Source organism: Scylla paramamosain, chromosome 24 (genome assembly GCF_035594125.1).
Source record: "Scylla paramamosain isolate STU-SP2022 chromosome 24, ASM3559412v1, whole genome shotgun sequence".
In the NCBI taxonomy this organism is placed as follows: domain Eukaryota; kingdom Metazoa; phylum Arthropoda; class Malacostraca; order Decapoda; family Portunidae; genus Scylla; species Scylla paramamosain.
The window spans coordinates 14,419,960-14,436,878 of record NC_087174.1 but is presented as its reverse complement, the minus strand read 5'-3'; the positions used below and the strand labels follow the sequence as shown (position 1 = coordinate 14,436,878).

The 16,919-nt window shown below is 40.4% G+C and overlaps 1 protein-coding gene across 1 annotated transcript in view; it reads right to left on the bottom strand.

The window, feature by feature from the left end:
* Nucleotides 1–16,919, bottom strand: part of LOC135112801 (chromodomain-helicase-DNA-binding protein Mi-2 homolog) — a 108,029-nt gene that overhangs the window by 71,838 nt on the left and 19,272 nt on the right. Inside the window, 9 exon segments of the mRNA XM_064027623.1 lie at nt 7,290–7,412; nt 8,694–8,933; nt 9,055–9,490; nt 9,597–9,807; nt 12,150–12,364; nt 14,797–14,924; nt 15,091–15,262; nt 15,442–15,599; nt 15,877–16,065. Of these exon segments, the coding sequence (XP_063883693.1) occupies nt 7,290–7,412; nt 8,694–8,933; nt 9,055–9,490; nt 9,597–9,807; nt 12,150–12,364; nt 14,797–14,924; nt 15,091–15,262; nt 15,442–15,599; nt 15,877–16,065 (1,872 nt within the window).

Sequence of the window (16,919 nt, the reverse complement as noted above, 5' to 3'; positions counted from 1 at the left end):
AACGATAATTACTCCCAGTGAGGTCTAAAGCACTGGATCAGGGGGTGCTGTGAACTTATCATTAAACCCAGCTGTGACCTCACTGAACATTTCCCTTTGTGTCTCACAACACATGGGGGCAGTCACAGCCTGCCCTCTAAAGACAACTCTCTTCCTCCACACAAAATTACAAGCAACTAGTAACACACACCCTTCACTCAAAATTTCAAAATTATCATGGTGACTCCTACACCAGCCTCACAGTCCCCATCTGGGGGAGGGGACCACAAATGTCCCCAGGTTGGACTGCCCTTGTGATGACAAGCCTAAGTGTCTTGACACCCCCCTCAACTTTTTCTTCATTAATTTCTGTAACATTTGTGGTCTAAGATCTAATTTTCAATCTGTAGAACACCACCTCTCCTCTTCTAAACCTCATCTTCTTTTCCTCACTGAAACTGAAGCTGAAACTTGCTCTCATGCCCACGCTCTTCAATCTTCCAAGTTTTCCACCATCTGGCTACGACTACAGAGTCACTCACAAACTAAATTTATCTGTGTTGTATACCTCTTCACCTAACTCCTCTGACTATAAGAAATTCTTTGACAACTTAACTTTTAAAGTGGAGCACATTCTGATTCTCTTCCCTTTTGCAGATATCTCCATTCTTGGAGACTTCAATGTTCACCACCAGCTTTGGCTTTCCTCTCCCTTCACTGACCATCCTGGTGAACTAGCCTTCAACTTTGCTATCCTTCACGAACTAGAGCAATTGGTGCAACACCCTACTTGTATTCCTGACCATCTTGGAGATACACCCAACATTCTTAACCTTTTCCTGACCTCTAATCCTTCTGCTTATGCTGTCACCCTCTCTTCACTGTTGGGCTCCTCTGATCACAATCTCATATCTGTATCTTGTCCTATCGCTCCGATCCCTCCTCAGGATCCCCCTAAGCGAAGGTGCCTCTGGCGTTTTGCCTTTGCTAGTTGGGGGGACCTGAGGAGGTATTTTGCTGATTTTCCTTGGAATGACTACTGCTTCCATGTCAGAGACCCGTCTTTGTGTGCTGAGTGCATAACAGAGGTTATAGTGTCTGGCATGGAGGCATACATTTCTCATTCTTTTTCTCAACCTAAAAACCTTCCACACCTTGGTTTAACACAGCTTGTTCTCATGCTATACATGATAGAGAGGTGGCCCACAAAAGGTACTTAAGCCTTCCATCACCAGAATCTCATGCATTTTATATTTCTGCCTGGAACCATTCCAAATCTGTTCTCTAACTAGCCAAAAACTCCTTCATTAACAGTGTCAAAATCTTTCAACATCTAACTCCCCTCATGGCTTCTGGCATCTAGCCAAAATACTTCCAACAACTTTGCTTCTTCTTCTTTCCGTCCTTTATTTCAATCAGATGGCACCACTGCTATCACATCTATCTCTAAAGCTGAACTCTTCGCTCAAACCTTCTCTAAAAACTCTACCTTGGACGATTCTGGGCTTGTTCCTCCCTCTCCTCCACCCTCTGACTACTTCATGCTATCTATTAAAATTCTTCATAATGATGTTTTCCATGCCCTCACTGGCCTACACCCTTTGAAGGCTTATGGACCTGATGGGGTCCCTCCTATTGTTCTCCGAAACTGTGCCTCCGTACTTGCACCTTGCCTAGTCAAACTCTTTCAGCTGTCTGTCAACATCTACCTTTCCTTATTGCTGGAAGTTTGCCAGCATTCAGCCTGTTCCTAAAAAGGGTGACTGTTCTAATCCCTCAAACTACCATCCTATTGCTTTAATTTCCTACCTATCTAAAGTTTTTGAATCTATCCTCAACAGGAAGATTCTTAAACATCTATCACTTCACAACCTTCTATCTGATCGCCAGTATGGGTTCCGTCAAGGCCACTCTACTGGTGATCTCCTGGCTTTCCTTACGGAGTCTTGGTCATCCTCTTTTAGAGATTTTGGTGAAACTTTTGCTGTTGCCTTGGAGATATCAAAAGCTTTTGATAGAGTTTGGCACAAAGCTTTGATTTCCAAACTACCCTCCTACAGCTTCAATCCTTCTCTCTGTAACTTCATCTCAAGTTTCCTTTCTGACCATTCTATTGCTGCTATGGTAGACGGTCACTGTTCTTCTCTTAAATCTATTAACAGTGGTGTTCCTCAGGGTTCTATCCTGTCACCCACTCTCTTCTTATTATTCATCAATGACCTTCTAAACCAAACTTCTCGTCCTATCCACTCCTACACTGATGATACCACCCTGCACTTTTCCACGTCTTTTCATAGACGTCCAATCCTTCAGGAAGTAAACATTTCATGCAGGGAAGCCACAGAATGCCTGACTTGTGATCTTTTTAAAATTTCTGATTGGGACAGAGCAAACCTGGTACTGTTCAATGCCTCAAAAACTCAATTCCTCCATCTTTCAACTCGACACAACCTTCCAAACAACAATCCCCTCTTCTTCAATGACACTCAACTGTCCGTCCTTCTTCTTCATTGAACATCCTTTACTTATAAAATGAACTGGAAACTTCACATCTCATCTCTAGCTAAAACAGCTTCTATAAAGTTAGGTGTTCTGAGATGTCTCCACCAGTTTTTCTCAACCCCCCCAGCTGCTAACTCTACAAGGGCCTTATCTGTCCATGTATGGAGTATGCTTCACATGTCTGGGGGTGGTTCCACTCATACCACTCTTCTAGACAAGGTGGAATCAAAAGCTTTTTGTCTCATCAACTCCTCTCCTCTGACTGACTGTCTTCAGCCTCTCTCTCATTGTCGCAATGTTGCATATCTAGCTGTCTTCTACCACTATTTTCATGCTAACTGCTCTTGTGATCTTGCTAACTGCATGCCTCCCCTCCTTCCGCGGCCTCGCTGCACAAGACTCTTCTTTCTCTCACCCCTATTCTGTCCACCTCTCTAATGCAAGAGTTAACCAGTATTCTCAATCATTCATCCCTATCTCTGGGAAACTGGAACTCCCTGCCTGCTTCTGTATTTCCACCTTCCTATGACTTAATTCCTTCAAGAGGAAGGTTTCAAGACACTTATTCTTCAATTTTTGACCACTGCTTTGACCCTTTTATGGGACTGACATTTCAGTGGGCATATTTTTTTATTGGATTTTTGTTGCCCTTGGCCGGTGTCCTTCCTACATAAAAAAAAAATAAAAAATAAAAATAAAAAAAACTATTTTCATGCTAACTGCTCTTCTGATCTTGCTAACTGCAAGCCTCCCCTCCTCCCATGGCATCGCTGCACAAGACTGTCTTCTTTCTCTCACCCCTATTCTGTCCACCTTTCTAATGCAAGAGTTAGCCAGTATTCTCAATCATTCATCCCTTTCTCTGGTAAACTCTGGAACTCCTTGCCTGCTTTTGTATTTCCACCTTCCTATGACTTGAATCCTTCAAGAGGGAGGTTTCAAGACACTTATCCTTTGATTTTTTATTACCACTTTGGACCCTTTTCTGGGACTGGCATCTCAGTGAGTTTTGTTTTAACTGGATTTTTATTGCCCTTGGCCAGCGTCCCTCCTATATATATATATATATATATATATATATATATATATATATATATATATATATATATATATATATATATATATATATACACAAAAAAGTGCACCCATCTTATGGCAAAACAGAACATTGTTCTCAGTGAAGTATTTGGGTCCCATATAACACAGTGGTTTGTATCTTTACTGCTGCAAATTGTTCATTCCCGAGAAATAAATTTTTATCAAATTTATCGCTTCCTCCATATATTCACATTACCATGAACCATGATGGTCTGCAGGCAGTGTTAGGAGGTTTGGTTTGGTTTGGTTAGGTTTAGGTTTATTTAAGCTTTTTTTTCATTGTCATGCATGAGGATGAAACTACATTTCTCTGGTAGATTTTGGTGTTTTTTTGGATAACTCTGTGCTTGTTTTCACTGCAAATCATTGGTTTGTGTGTGTGGGGGGGTGAGAGAGAGAGAGAGAGAGAGAGAGAGAGAGAGAGAGAGAGAGAGAGAGAGAGAGAGAGAGAGAGAGAGAGAGAGAGAGAGAGAGAGAGAGAGAGAGAGAGAAAATGTGGCAGAAACAGTTAGTAGATTCATCCAAAGCACATCAGAATCTACCAGAAAAATGTTGTTTTATCAAAAAATGTTAGATGGAGTTTTATAAATTTACCCAAACTCTTTACTCTTTACCCTCTCATTATGGGCATACAATCTCAGTGTACTCCTTTTCTTACACACCTTCCATTTTAATTCAACATCCCACTCTCAAGTGTTTTCATTACACACACTCTTGATTGTTGTTTGCTATTCCATATGTGGTGATCTCTACATCCATAAATGTATATCTTCTTTTCTTGACTCCTGTTAATGATTTTATGGCATGCTTATCTTTCATGACCCTCTCTCCTATCCATCTCACCATATTTACTTAGCACTGTTCCAAGATATTTCCCATCCTCTTTTAGAGACTTTGGTGAAACTTTTGCTGTTGCCTTGGACATCTCAAAAGCCTTTGATAGAGTCTGGCACAAAGCTTTGATTTCCAAACTACCCTCCTACGGTTTCTATCCTTCTCTCTGTAACTTCATCTCAAGTTTCCTTTCTGACCGTTCTATTGCTGCTGTGGTAGACGGTCACTGTTCTTCTCCTAAATCTATTAACAGTGGTGTTCCTCAGGGTTCTGTCCTGTCACCCACTCTCTTCTTATTATTCATTAATGATCTTCTAAACCAAACTTCTTGTACTATCCATTCCTACGCTGATGATACCACCCTGCACTTTTCCACGTCTTTTCATAGACGTCCAACCCTTCAGGAGGTAAACATATCACGCAGGGAAGCCACAGAACGCCTGACTTCTGATCTTTCTAAAATTTCTGATTGGGGCAGAGCAAACTTGGTATTGTTCAATGCCTCAAAAACTCAATTCCTCCATCTATCAACTCGACACAACCTTCCAGACAACTATCCCCTCCTCTTCAATGATACTCAACTGTCCCCCTCTTCTACACTGAACATCCTTGGTCTGTCCTTTACTTATAATCTGAACTGGAAACTTCACATCTCATCTCTAGCTAAAACAGCTTCTATGAAGTTAGGTGCTCTGAGACGTCTCCGCCAGTTTTTCTCACCCCCCCAGCTGCTAACTCTGTACAAGGGCCTTATGTATGGAGTATGCTTCACATGTCTGGGGGGGTTCCACTCATACTGCTCTTCTAGACAGGGTGGAATCAAAAGCTTTTCATCTCATCAACTCCTCTCCTCTAACTGACTGTCTTCAGCCCCTCTCTCACCGCCGCAATGTTGCATATCTAGCTGTCTTCTATCACTATTTTCATGCCAACTGCTCTTCTGATCTTGGTAACTGCATGCCTCCCCTCCTTCCGCGGCCTCGCTGCACAAGACTTTCTTCTTTCTCTCACCCCTATTCTGTCCACCTCTCTAACGCAAGTGTTAACCAATATTCTCAATCATTCATCCCTTTCTCTGGTAAACTCTGGAACTCCCTGCCTGCTTCTGTATTTCCACCTTCCTATGACTTGAATTCCTTCAAGAGGGAGGTTTCAAGACACTTATCCACCAATTTTTGACCACTGCTTTGACCCTTTTATGGGACTGGCATTTCAGTAGGCATTTCTTTTTATTAGATTTTTGTTGCCCTTGGCCAGTATCCTTCCTACATAAGAAAAAAAAAAAAAAAAAAAAAAAAAAAAAAAAAAAAAAAAAAAAAAAAAAAAAAAAAAAAAAAAGTCCTATAATCACCTCACACCTTTCCATCAATCTCTATACCAGGCTGGCAACCCCATATGGCATGGCTTAAACAAAGCACCACTCACACACACATCATTCACATTCATAACCTTGGTAGCCTCTGGTGGAAACAAAGTCTCGTGGACCACCATACTACACCACTGAAGCCCAGGCACAGCATAGCTGGCCACATACATCCATATCAAGGCCCAACAGCATAGACTGGTTTATCACTGCCCCCTATCATAAAAATGTTCCCTACCATGTCTACCACATTCCTACAACCATTCATCCTATAAGGTATTTTAAAAACACATATCTCCACTTCTCTCCTCTCAAACACCATCACCTCACTTTATCCAATATCCATCATCAGTTTCCATCTCACACGCGCCCACCAAATAGATCCACCACTTTCAGAAGTTCCTTTTCACTTTGCTCATAAGAAAGTGTCATCTGTGAACAATGTACTACCACAACCCATCTCACTCTATTCTGTCTCAGTCTCATACAGCCAAAGAGACATCATGCATCCCTACCTCACTCCTGTTCTTATAATGAAACTCTCCAAGCTCTCCCTCTATCCTCACAAATGCACTTGCATCCTTATAAGCCTTGATTCCTTCTAACAACTGCCCTGTGGGCAGATCATCCCAAACAGCATCTCCATCCACCTTATCATATGCTTTCTCCATATCCATGCACAACTTGTTATCCTCTACTGAGTACTAACCATAAGTACTTATACATTATCAATTTGAATGAAAAAAAATTGATCCTGCCAAACATTTTCTTTCCTGAATCCTCTGTTCCATACTGACCTTCAACTCAGTAACTTCCATCAGTCTCTGAGTCAAGACTTACATACACTTTTCTTTGCAGACTAAGCAAATTTATTCTCCTCTAATTATTGCACATATTTCTACAACCTTCACTTTTATATAGAAGTACCATAACTGCCTTCCTCCACTTTTCTGGTACTTCTCCTTCCCTCCAAGTCCAATTCACATTTTAGGAGCATTCACTCTACCACTTCACCTCCACACTTTTTTCCATCTATGCCTGTAGCTTTGTCACATAATAACTAAGTTGTTACTTTCTCTACCTCCTCCCTATCAATTTCTCTTAGCATAACCACTTGTTCTACACCTGCATTCATACCCATGTTGGATATTATTGTTTCTTCTACTATATTCTTATTACTGAAGTCAATTATTTTCCATACACCTTCCAACACATCAGTTACATACCTCTCACTATACCTTTTAATTCTGAGGTTCTCTCCTTCGAACTAGTCATGCCTGATGGTATTCATTTGCTTGTTCATAAATCTCAACTATACTTACTCTATCAGTCTTATCAATCCCAGATCTCCCTTTACCTCAAATACTTGAACAGTCTGTTCTCCTACTTCAGAAACAATCCTAATTGCATCTATAGCTTCCACTCTATCCTTTTCTTGCATATCCTTCTCTCATTACAATAACAATGTTTGCTTAAAAACAGACTCATAGCTACACCTAAAATAACAGTTTACCTGCTGCCCGCCACCTCTGGAGTTCAAGGCCTCAAAGTTCCGGGTCAAGATGTACTTGTAATACTTCTTCTGGAGTGGTGAAAGCTCCACTCGGATGATGAACTCAGATTTTGTGGGCATATTCTGTTTGAAGCATAAATAACAAGTGTTAACATGATTGTAAATTGAAAAATAAAATAAAATAAAATAAAATAAAATGAATTAATTAATTAATTAATAAAAAAATAAATAAATAAAGTAAAAAAAAAAAAAAAAATAATAATAATAATAATAATAATAATAATAATAATAATAATAATAATAATAATAAGAAGAAGAAGAAGAAGAGGAAGAATACATATACATATATCAAGGCTGTCTCTCCCCAAAAAATAGGGTAGGTAGGACAAGGAACCTAATTTTCACATTGACACTTATTCACACCACTCTAATCTTAGTCCCTTGGCCCCTAACAGAGAAGAGAAAGTACTCTTGCCCCCATTTCATGGGGATCAATTGCACAGCTTGGACAGTTTAGTCCAGAACAAGACTCCTTCATAGCATGTACTCTTCCCCTAATACACCTGATTGTCCCACACCCATGTGAGACTATCACCGTGTGGCACCTCCACTGGAGGTCACAGGACGACGTCAATCCTCATGCACCCACAACTGCTCCCATTCACTTCTGTCATGCAAAATCATTCTGCTATACTCCAGCATCAGTCCTCTTCCTGAAAGGCCTCCTTTACACTATCTATCCATCCCTTATGTGGCCTACCTTAGAGGTTCATACCCCTCACACTTAATCTTACAATCCTCTTCACCAGCCAATCATCCTCCAATCTTTCAGCATGTCCAAACAACATTTTGCTCTGCCCATCCTGTCAAGTCTCTCACAACACCCTTTCTCCTTCTCACTTCCTCATTTCTGACTCTGTCCATTTCAGTTACTTCACACAAACTCCTTAGACATCTAATCTCCATTACATTACATTTCTTCATGTATGCTACAACAATGATCCAAGTCTAAGCACTGCTAACTCTTCATACAATATTCTCTTTACATTCATTCCAAGTGGCCTACTGTCACACAGTCTATTTATACCCCTAACATTTTTCCTGCTTCCTTCATCCTAGCTCTAATCTATGGCTTTACTCCTCCATCCACTGCTACTGTAGATCTAAGATATCTGAAACAGTCTATATGATGATGATGATGATGATGATGATGATGATGATGATGATGATGATGATGATGATGATGATGATGATGATGATAATAATAATAATAATAATAATAATAAATAACAATAAGAAGTATAGCAAACAGGTATCATTTAATACCTCTTGCTCAATACAAGTATGCAAACTTAATCAAGGTAAGTTAAAATTGGGTTAATTAAAGTTTTCTTCATTACTTACCTTCAAGACATCAGTCTTCAATCTCCTGAGCATATGAGGTCCAAGCAAGTCATGAAGTTTCTTAATTTGATCTTCTTTTGCTATGTCCTCAAATTCATTTTGGAAAGCTGACAAATCATTGAATTTTTCTGGACAGAGGAAGTTTAAGAGATGGAACAGTTCCTCCAAGTTATTTTGGAGGGGAGTTCCTGTCAGGAGCAGCCGATACATTATGTTGTACTGGTTCAACACACGGAAAAACTAGGAAGAAAAGAAAACATCAGATTACTAACAGAAAATCATCTAAAAAAAAATATATATATATATATTACAAACTTTGCTAAATAATAGGTAAAGACTTGTTAAAGATGTGATTACTTACCTTTGACTGGTTACTTTTTAATCTGTGTGCTTCATCTACAACTAAACATGCCCACTCCAGCGAGCCAAGACATGCCTGGTCCATAGATATCATTTCGTAAGATGTAAGCAACACATTAAACTTGACATTAGTTGTGCGAATGCGAGTTGCCTTTGAAGCACTGCGTACTGCACCTTCTTCAAAGGAGAGCTCATGTTCACGAATCATTGTTCTTGATTCACGGTCACCAACATAAGTTACAACATAGAAATCAGGTGCCCACATTTCAAATTCTCGCTCCCAGTTGATAATGGTGGACAAGGGAACTGCCACAAGGAAAGGTCCCTTAGAATGGCCTTCCTTATACAGAGAGTAGAGGAAGGCAATTGTTTGAATAGTTTTTCCCAAACCCATCTCATCTGCCAGAATGGTATCTGTTCCTTGGCCCCAAGAGTACCTGAAAATTAAGAAGTTTAATATTAATATGCTTCAATGAGTACAGGAAGGTGCATTTAAAAGTTGTCATTAAGAGTCAGGTGATCATTCTCGATAATACTTCTTACCGGAGCCAATTAACTCCTTCAAGCTGGTACTCATGGAGAGAAAGCCCAGTAATATCAATGTAATCTGGCTGCTTCTCCCACTTCTTGCTAAGATTGGTGGTAGGTTTCTCTGGTGGAGGAGTGAAGCGGCGAGGAGATGCTGGCTCACGGTCTTCATCACCAAGCTCACGGGTCCTTGACTTGCCTTTCTTTTTCCCCTTCTTGTTCTTACCTTCAAAAAGTAAAAGACAATACTTGTGACAGAGTTTCAAGGGTCATGCATAGTTCTCTCTCTCTCTCTCTCTCTCTCTCTCTCTCTCTCTCTCTCTCTCTCAGATAAAAAATAAATAAATGACTGATGAAAACAAAATTTTAAAATTTTAAAAGAACTGGATAAAACAAATGCTTAAACTTAGACAATTTATAATTAGAATATTTAATCAATGCATGGATGAACATTACAATTTCAATAAATATAAAAAGATAATGAATAAAAACATACATACATATATGTACTAAGGCTGTCTCCTCCAAAAAAGGGGCAGCTAAAATAAAGCACACAACTTTCACACTCACACCAATCTCTCAGCCGCTTGGCCCCAAATGGAGAAGAAAACTTCTGCTTTCACTTTAAAGGAATCAGCCACACAACTTGGACAGTTTGGTCCAGAACAAGGCTCCTTCATAGCAAGTACCCTACCCTACCACACCCGACTGCCCCCACACCTGTTTGAGACTAGTCATGTGTGGCAACTCTATCAGAGGTCACTGGGACATGTCATTCTTCATGCACACAACTGCTCTCCATTTGCTTCTGTCAAGCAAAATCATTCTGTTATACCACAGTGTCAGTCCTCTTCCCTTTAAGGCTTCTTTCACAATATCAAATACTTTGGTGGCCTACCTTGCAAGTTCACATCTCTAGCACTTAATCTTATTGTTTTCATCAGCCAATCATTCTCTATTCTTTCAACATGTCCACACCATCTCAGCAAACATTGCTCTGCCTGTCCCGCCAAGTGTCTCACAATATCCGTTCTCCTCACTTCTCTCTCCATCTGAGTCGCTTCACATAAATTCCCTAGACATCTCATCTCCATTACATTCAATCTCTTCTTGTTTGCTACTCTCAGCACTGTACAGTGCAGCAGGTACTACTATCCCTTCATACTACATTCTCTTTACATTGTTACGACACCAGGTTCAACCCCTCTGACAGCTGGCACTAACTCAGGTCAGCTTCCCTAAGCTATCTTCTACACGCCTCAGTGCAGGGCTCAACAAGTATGAGATTTATAATATTCTGTGATCTACCAACCACTAGAAACAGAACCACCCACACTCAGAACATTATATCCTTCTTTTGGCCAGCAGTATATTTACAGTCTCCCAGAGGACAGGCCAGTACTACTTAAACATGGTAAGGACCAGGAAGAGAGGAAATAACCACTGCTCAACAGATTCTAGAAACTGTATATGATCTGGCTCCAAAGCTCCCAGCAGAACTTCTAGAGCCAATTGCAGTTAACGGCACAAAACACCACATATATGAGAACACAGCCAACAGACAAAAGAGGGTCAACCAGCCGCTCTCAGATACACCAAAACACCCAGCCAGTGCTGAAGAGTTAGTGTTAACATATCTATTCAAATTAAAAAGGCACAGCAACCACAGGCAGGCTCCTGGAGACTTCTATTTAACCTATTTGAGCAGGGGCTTACTGCTTTGAATACATGTCTAATCAAACAAAGGTCCTTGCCTTCCTCTGCCTCAAACATGCATGTCTTTTCACTGGCCTAGCTTGACATCAACTGACAAAGGAGGTAACAAGAGATGTGGGCTTGCCCCTAGTCTCTGCTACAAGATGGGGGAAGTCATATGACAAAGGAGAGAGTGAAACAAGGAAGGGATGAGGGAGTGGCAGGCAGCCGGCCTATCCACCACTCTACACTGCTCTCCCTCACAGGAAAACATGTATGTTTTAAAAAACCTAGAGGCTTTATTAGGGGAGCTGGGTCAAAACAAATCACACAGTAGTGTAGAGCACCTCCTCCTCTACACACCCCTGCAGTCTCAGCTCTCAAAAAAGAGAAAGGGGATGAGGTAAATTAAGTGAGGAAGGTTAACTTTAAATTCATACAAAAATTAAAGTAACTCTGGCGCATGGTTCACACAAATAAGAGACGCGTCTACGTCCCACACTCCCCCTGGTCTCTCTCTCTCTCCCTCTCTCTGGTCTGTCTCTCTATCTTATTTCTCTGTTCATTATCTTTTCTCACTATCTTCACACTATTTCACTGTGTGTAACAACATTTACTCCAAGTGATCTACTCTCACACAGTCTATTCATACTTGCTACTACTTTTCCTGCTTCCTTCATCCTAGCTCTAACCTCTGTCCCTGCTTCTCCAGAGGAGGAAATCATAAATAGCTTTTTTCTCTCCATTAAATGCATGCCAGGAAAACATTAAAGTATTAAAAATCAAAGTACTACAATCCTCCCATGTCTTTTCTATATAGAATTGGTCTTATTGATAATACACACAGATCTCCAAAGTGAAAAGAATACCTACCAACATCAGCATTACAAGCAGCACGTAGATCATGGTAGAACTCAATAGCTTGCTTGAGGCCAACAATCTCCTCATCCTCATCTTCCCATGTGGCCTGGTCATAGGGAAGGTCCCTCCACTTAACTAGGTACTGTGTTGTGCCATCACGAAGGGTTCGATGGTTCAAGACACGATGGATCTTCAGCCAGGTGGATTTGATACCATACTTGTAATATCTGAAGAGATATTTGAAAATGGTCAGTGGCAAATTCTATTCCATTTCCATTTAAACCTAGTTATCAGGGCCTAAAGAAGTAAGTATAATTAACCTTAGAAATTACCTTCACTACATGAAAAGAATGGAGGACAGAAAACTGTAAACAGGATAATGAGGTCAGATGTGCATGGTGGAAGGTTAAGAGGAAGGCCACACCCAATTGTTGAATCATATAAGGAGAGCACTAAATGAGACTGGAATAACAGTGCAGCAAGTAAGAGCAATTGTGTATGATAGAGGTGAATGGAGAGTGGCAGTAGTGAGTGCAAGAAAATTATATGGTCTTGTCAACCCCTAGGAAGGTGTGTGGACACACTTGGCAAGGCATATTTCCTTTTAAAAAGAAGATTTAAAAAATCACCCTATGTCTTATACCCTAATGCAGTGGTTCTCAAACTTTTTCATGAGCGACCCTATTTAGAACATATCATTCCTTCGTGACCCAGAGTAAAGTAAAGAGAAAGAAAATGTACAATGATATATACACTTTATTTTGGAAAAAAAAAAAATAATGTGTACAGCTTTTTCATTCACAAAAACTAAACTAGTGGTATCCATGGCACTGCTTTTCCTTTTCACAAAACTAAATTAATAGAATCCATGGCACAGCTTTTCATCCACAAAACTAAATTAATAGAATCCATGGCACTGCTTTTAATTCACAAAACTAAATTAAAGGGATCCATGGTGCTGCTTCTTGTTTACCAGTTTGTCAAATCATGGAATCATTGTAGTAAGGCTGCATCTCCTATCATGCTCGGGGTTAAACTTGTTCCTGGGCCCCACCATTACATGGGGCCCAGGAGGAGGGAGGTGGGGGGAAGATGAACATATATAACAAAAGTAATTTGTGGTTAAAGAAGAATAATTCAATTAAGTAACTGAAATACACTGAAACACTGAAAGCATGATAATGTTCCTGTGTCCCTGCGACCCATCAAAATTGATCTCGCGACCCAACTTTGGGTCGCGACCCATAGTTTGAGAACCACTGCCCTAATGGTTAGGTTTTCACAGGCCTGGGGGTTATTGTCACTGGTACGAGACTAACACTAATAATTCCCAGGTGCCTCCAAAATTAAATATGTGCTTATAAATCATTTGATAATGATTACAAGAGAGTAAATAATGTGTGTGTATGCTTTGTCAGGGCCACCCCCTGTTTGCCTGGTATATAGACAAATAGATAGATATATCAACAGCATACAGGAAATTTATGGAATCTGAAAAAGTGAAAAATAACTAAATGCAATAACTGCTCAGTTTTTATAATCATTCATTACTTTCTTCATTAGCAAAATCTATATGGGATAAGTAAAGGGTAGAGTTTACAAAATGGCAATACAGGATCTATTGTATGGAATATTCACTCTAGTCAAGATTCCCATAGTAAAAGTACATCTATTTGCCTTCTCATGCTCCTTGAACATTATGTGGATTTCTACTACGTTCAACTGTACATACATCACAGGTTAACCCCTTCAATACGATGACACCTACATAGGCGTCATGAAGCACCAGTGGAACATACAATGATACCTACATAGGCGTCATGGTTGGATTCTATTTTAGTTGTTGAGCAATCCCATATACTGCCACGAATTGTCTTGACAGTCTGCATATTATGTCCTTGTTCCCACCAGTCACATAAATGAGCTACTCCATGCCCCCTCTATCCAGAATGAGGAGGTCTCATTGGCAGAGCCTTACATCATAGTTCCCCCTACGGTCCTTCCCTTATCTTCCATATCCCCCTACTTTCTCTTTATCCCATACCCCTTTCCACCAGGGAGGAGAGACTAGGGGGTGGTACAGTTCCCCCTTCCCTTGTTCATTCCTTGCCCTCTTATTGTCCTCTCCCTCCCTCATCTCTACATTCTCTCTCTCTCTCTCTCTCTCTCTCTCTCTCTCTCTCTCTTTCTCTCTACCCAGGATAGGGAGACAGTGCAGGATGTACAGTTCCCCCCTCCTCCATGGCCTTGCAACTCACTGAAGTGCATAAACACTAATCTCTTTTCTGATACTTTTGCCTTCCCTTCCCTCCCCATTTATTCCTCCTTCACCCATCACTACTTCTGTAATTTACTACTCTCCAACCACCTCAAATTGTAAATGTGTGTGTGTGTGTGTGTGTGTGTGTGTTGTACTTAAACCAAGAAAAACAACAACTCCTGCCCCATATTTCTATGACAACTGAAGGGCTGACTCAAGAGAGAGAGAGAGAGAGAGAGAGAGAGAGAGAGAGAGAGAGAGAGAGAGAGAGAGAGAGAGAGAGAGAGAGAGAGAGAGAGAGAAATTATAGTACTAAAAATTGGATAAGTTACCGCTTGCAAGCCCAAGCAACGCGCATTTTTTAAGCATCCAGAGTAAAGTGGTTAAGGCCCTACTCACCTCTCTTCAAGAGAATTAGGGTCATACTCTTTCTTGTGGCGTCGCTGGGATCCCAACTCATCATCATCATCAATACCTGGGACAGGTGGCTCATCAGGATCAAACTTCTTAAAGTATGACCTCAGCATCTGCAGAGAAAAGTTTACGACACTTTAATGTCATAACCTGAAGCTCTCTGTGTACAGAATAAAATAGAACTTTCAATTGGATTTTCTTGAGTATTGCATAATAAATCAAATTCTGAGGGTAATGTCATACAATAGATCAAGCACAGCCATTTTCCCCTTAACTAACCTGAGGATGGTAGACATCCAGCATCAATTCAGAAATCCAGGAGCAGTGCCAATATGACATGTCCACCCACTTCACTAGGAATTCTCGCAATGACTTGAATTGGTACTTCTCAACTTTGCTTTCACCAACAATTTCCTTCCAATTTTCTGGGGGCTTAGGTGGATCCACAAACCTGATGAAACCAGAGAAAATGTACAAAATGCAAAAACACTCCTATATTTCTTGGCTTTATATATAAGACAAACAAGACAATTTGCCTTCAATGCATTCATGATAACTTGTAGAGCATGCACACAAAATATCAGTGTATTTTCAAAAACAATAATACCATGAATTTAAAGTATACCACACCTCCAAAACAGAATTTTCTGTACTCGCCCAGGGAGGGGCTCACAGGCACACCGCTGGCAGGTCCACTCTCCATCAGGAACTTCAAAAAGCGGTGGAGACAGGCAGTATGTATGGTAAGCATTGACACAGGAGTCACAACACAACAGCTCCCCACCATCCTGGCCAAGGAAAAACAAAGATTACTAAAGAGGCAAACATCCATGTATACACTCCAACACAAGAGGGAAGAGACAGGTTTCACTCACCTGATGTTTGTTTAAGGAAAGAAAATATAGAAAAAGACACAATGTTCATAAACTTAACCCCCATGAGATTTAGTCAAGTCAGCAGAGTATAGCACGAATATATGAATATTGGAATGTATGAACTAGTCTTCATACAGCTTTCTAAAATTAGTAGAAACCGTAGGAAGAGACTGACCTTTTCATTACTGACCTTGCAAACCTTGCAGTATTCTAAGTGTTCATCCTCCTCTTTGACACCTTCAGCCTCACAGGTGGGGCAGGACCACTTGCCCTCAGGGGCTTCCTCCAACTCTGGTTCCAGGCACACCAAGTGGTAAGCCTTGGGACATGTGTCACAAAGGATGATTTCACCCCCTTGCTGACACACTTCACAGTAGTCCTGGTTGGGGGGAGACTGATTATGTATGGAGAAAAAATCCATTAGTAACATGGGTTGACAAGTACATTTTTATACAATCTCAAACCCTGTATTTCATTAGATAAACCTGGATGGTCAGTAAAATTTGGCTTGACATATGAGGCATCCCAGAGTCAGAGGATGAATTCAGACCAAATTGGATGTGAAACAACTGGAAGTTAGTAATGATACTGAAATAGTCTATCTGTAACCAATTTGAATGGAAATGGATGTGATTTTTTTTTGAGAATGTGTAAGCCATGGAAAGTTTCTTCCTGTGGAAGGTAAGACAGCTAGACTTCACATTGTGACCATGTTTGAAAAATACCACAAAATTTCTTCATGTTGGGAAAAAATAAATGAAAAATGGAGATTGTCTTGGGTAATGCTTCCTATACCTCTCTATTCCTACAAGGATGACTCTCACCACTAACACCAATAACACCAATGAGCTTAAACACATATATAAAAAAAAAAAAAAAAAAAAAAAAAAATGTAGCTTAGGGAGAGCAGCCTAATTTTTTGCAATGGATTCAGTACCACATCTTGGATGAAATCAGTCACAAACAAAAGCTCTTTGTGCTCTAAGCAGTACTGCTTGATTAGTTGATTAGTTATGTATCATGAGTTTATTCAGTAAATCTCTCCTTTCATAAAGAGATCTTGGGAGATGCAGGGGCAGTGTGGCTGCTTTGTTATGTTTACAATTTTGAGCTGTCTCAGGAGGTGGAAGTGTGGAGTTAATAAACCTCTGCCTGCCCAAACACTTCCAGACATACATAAATACAGTAATTCCTCCAACATCCAGATGTTCAATAACCATGCTCCTCAATATC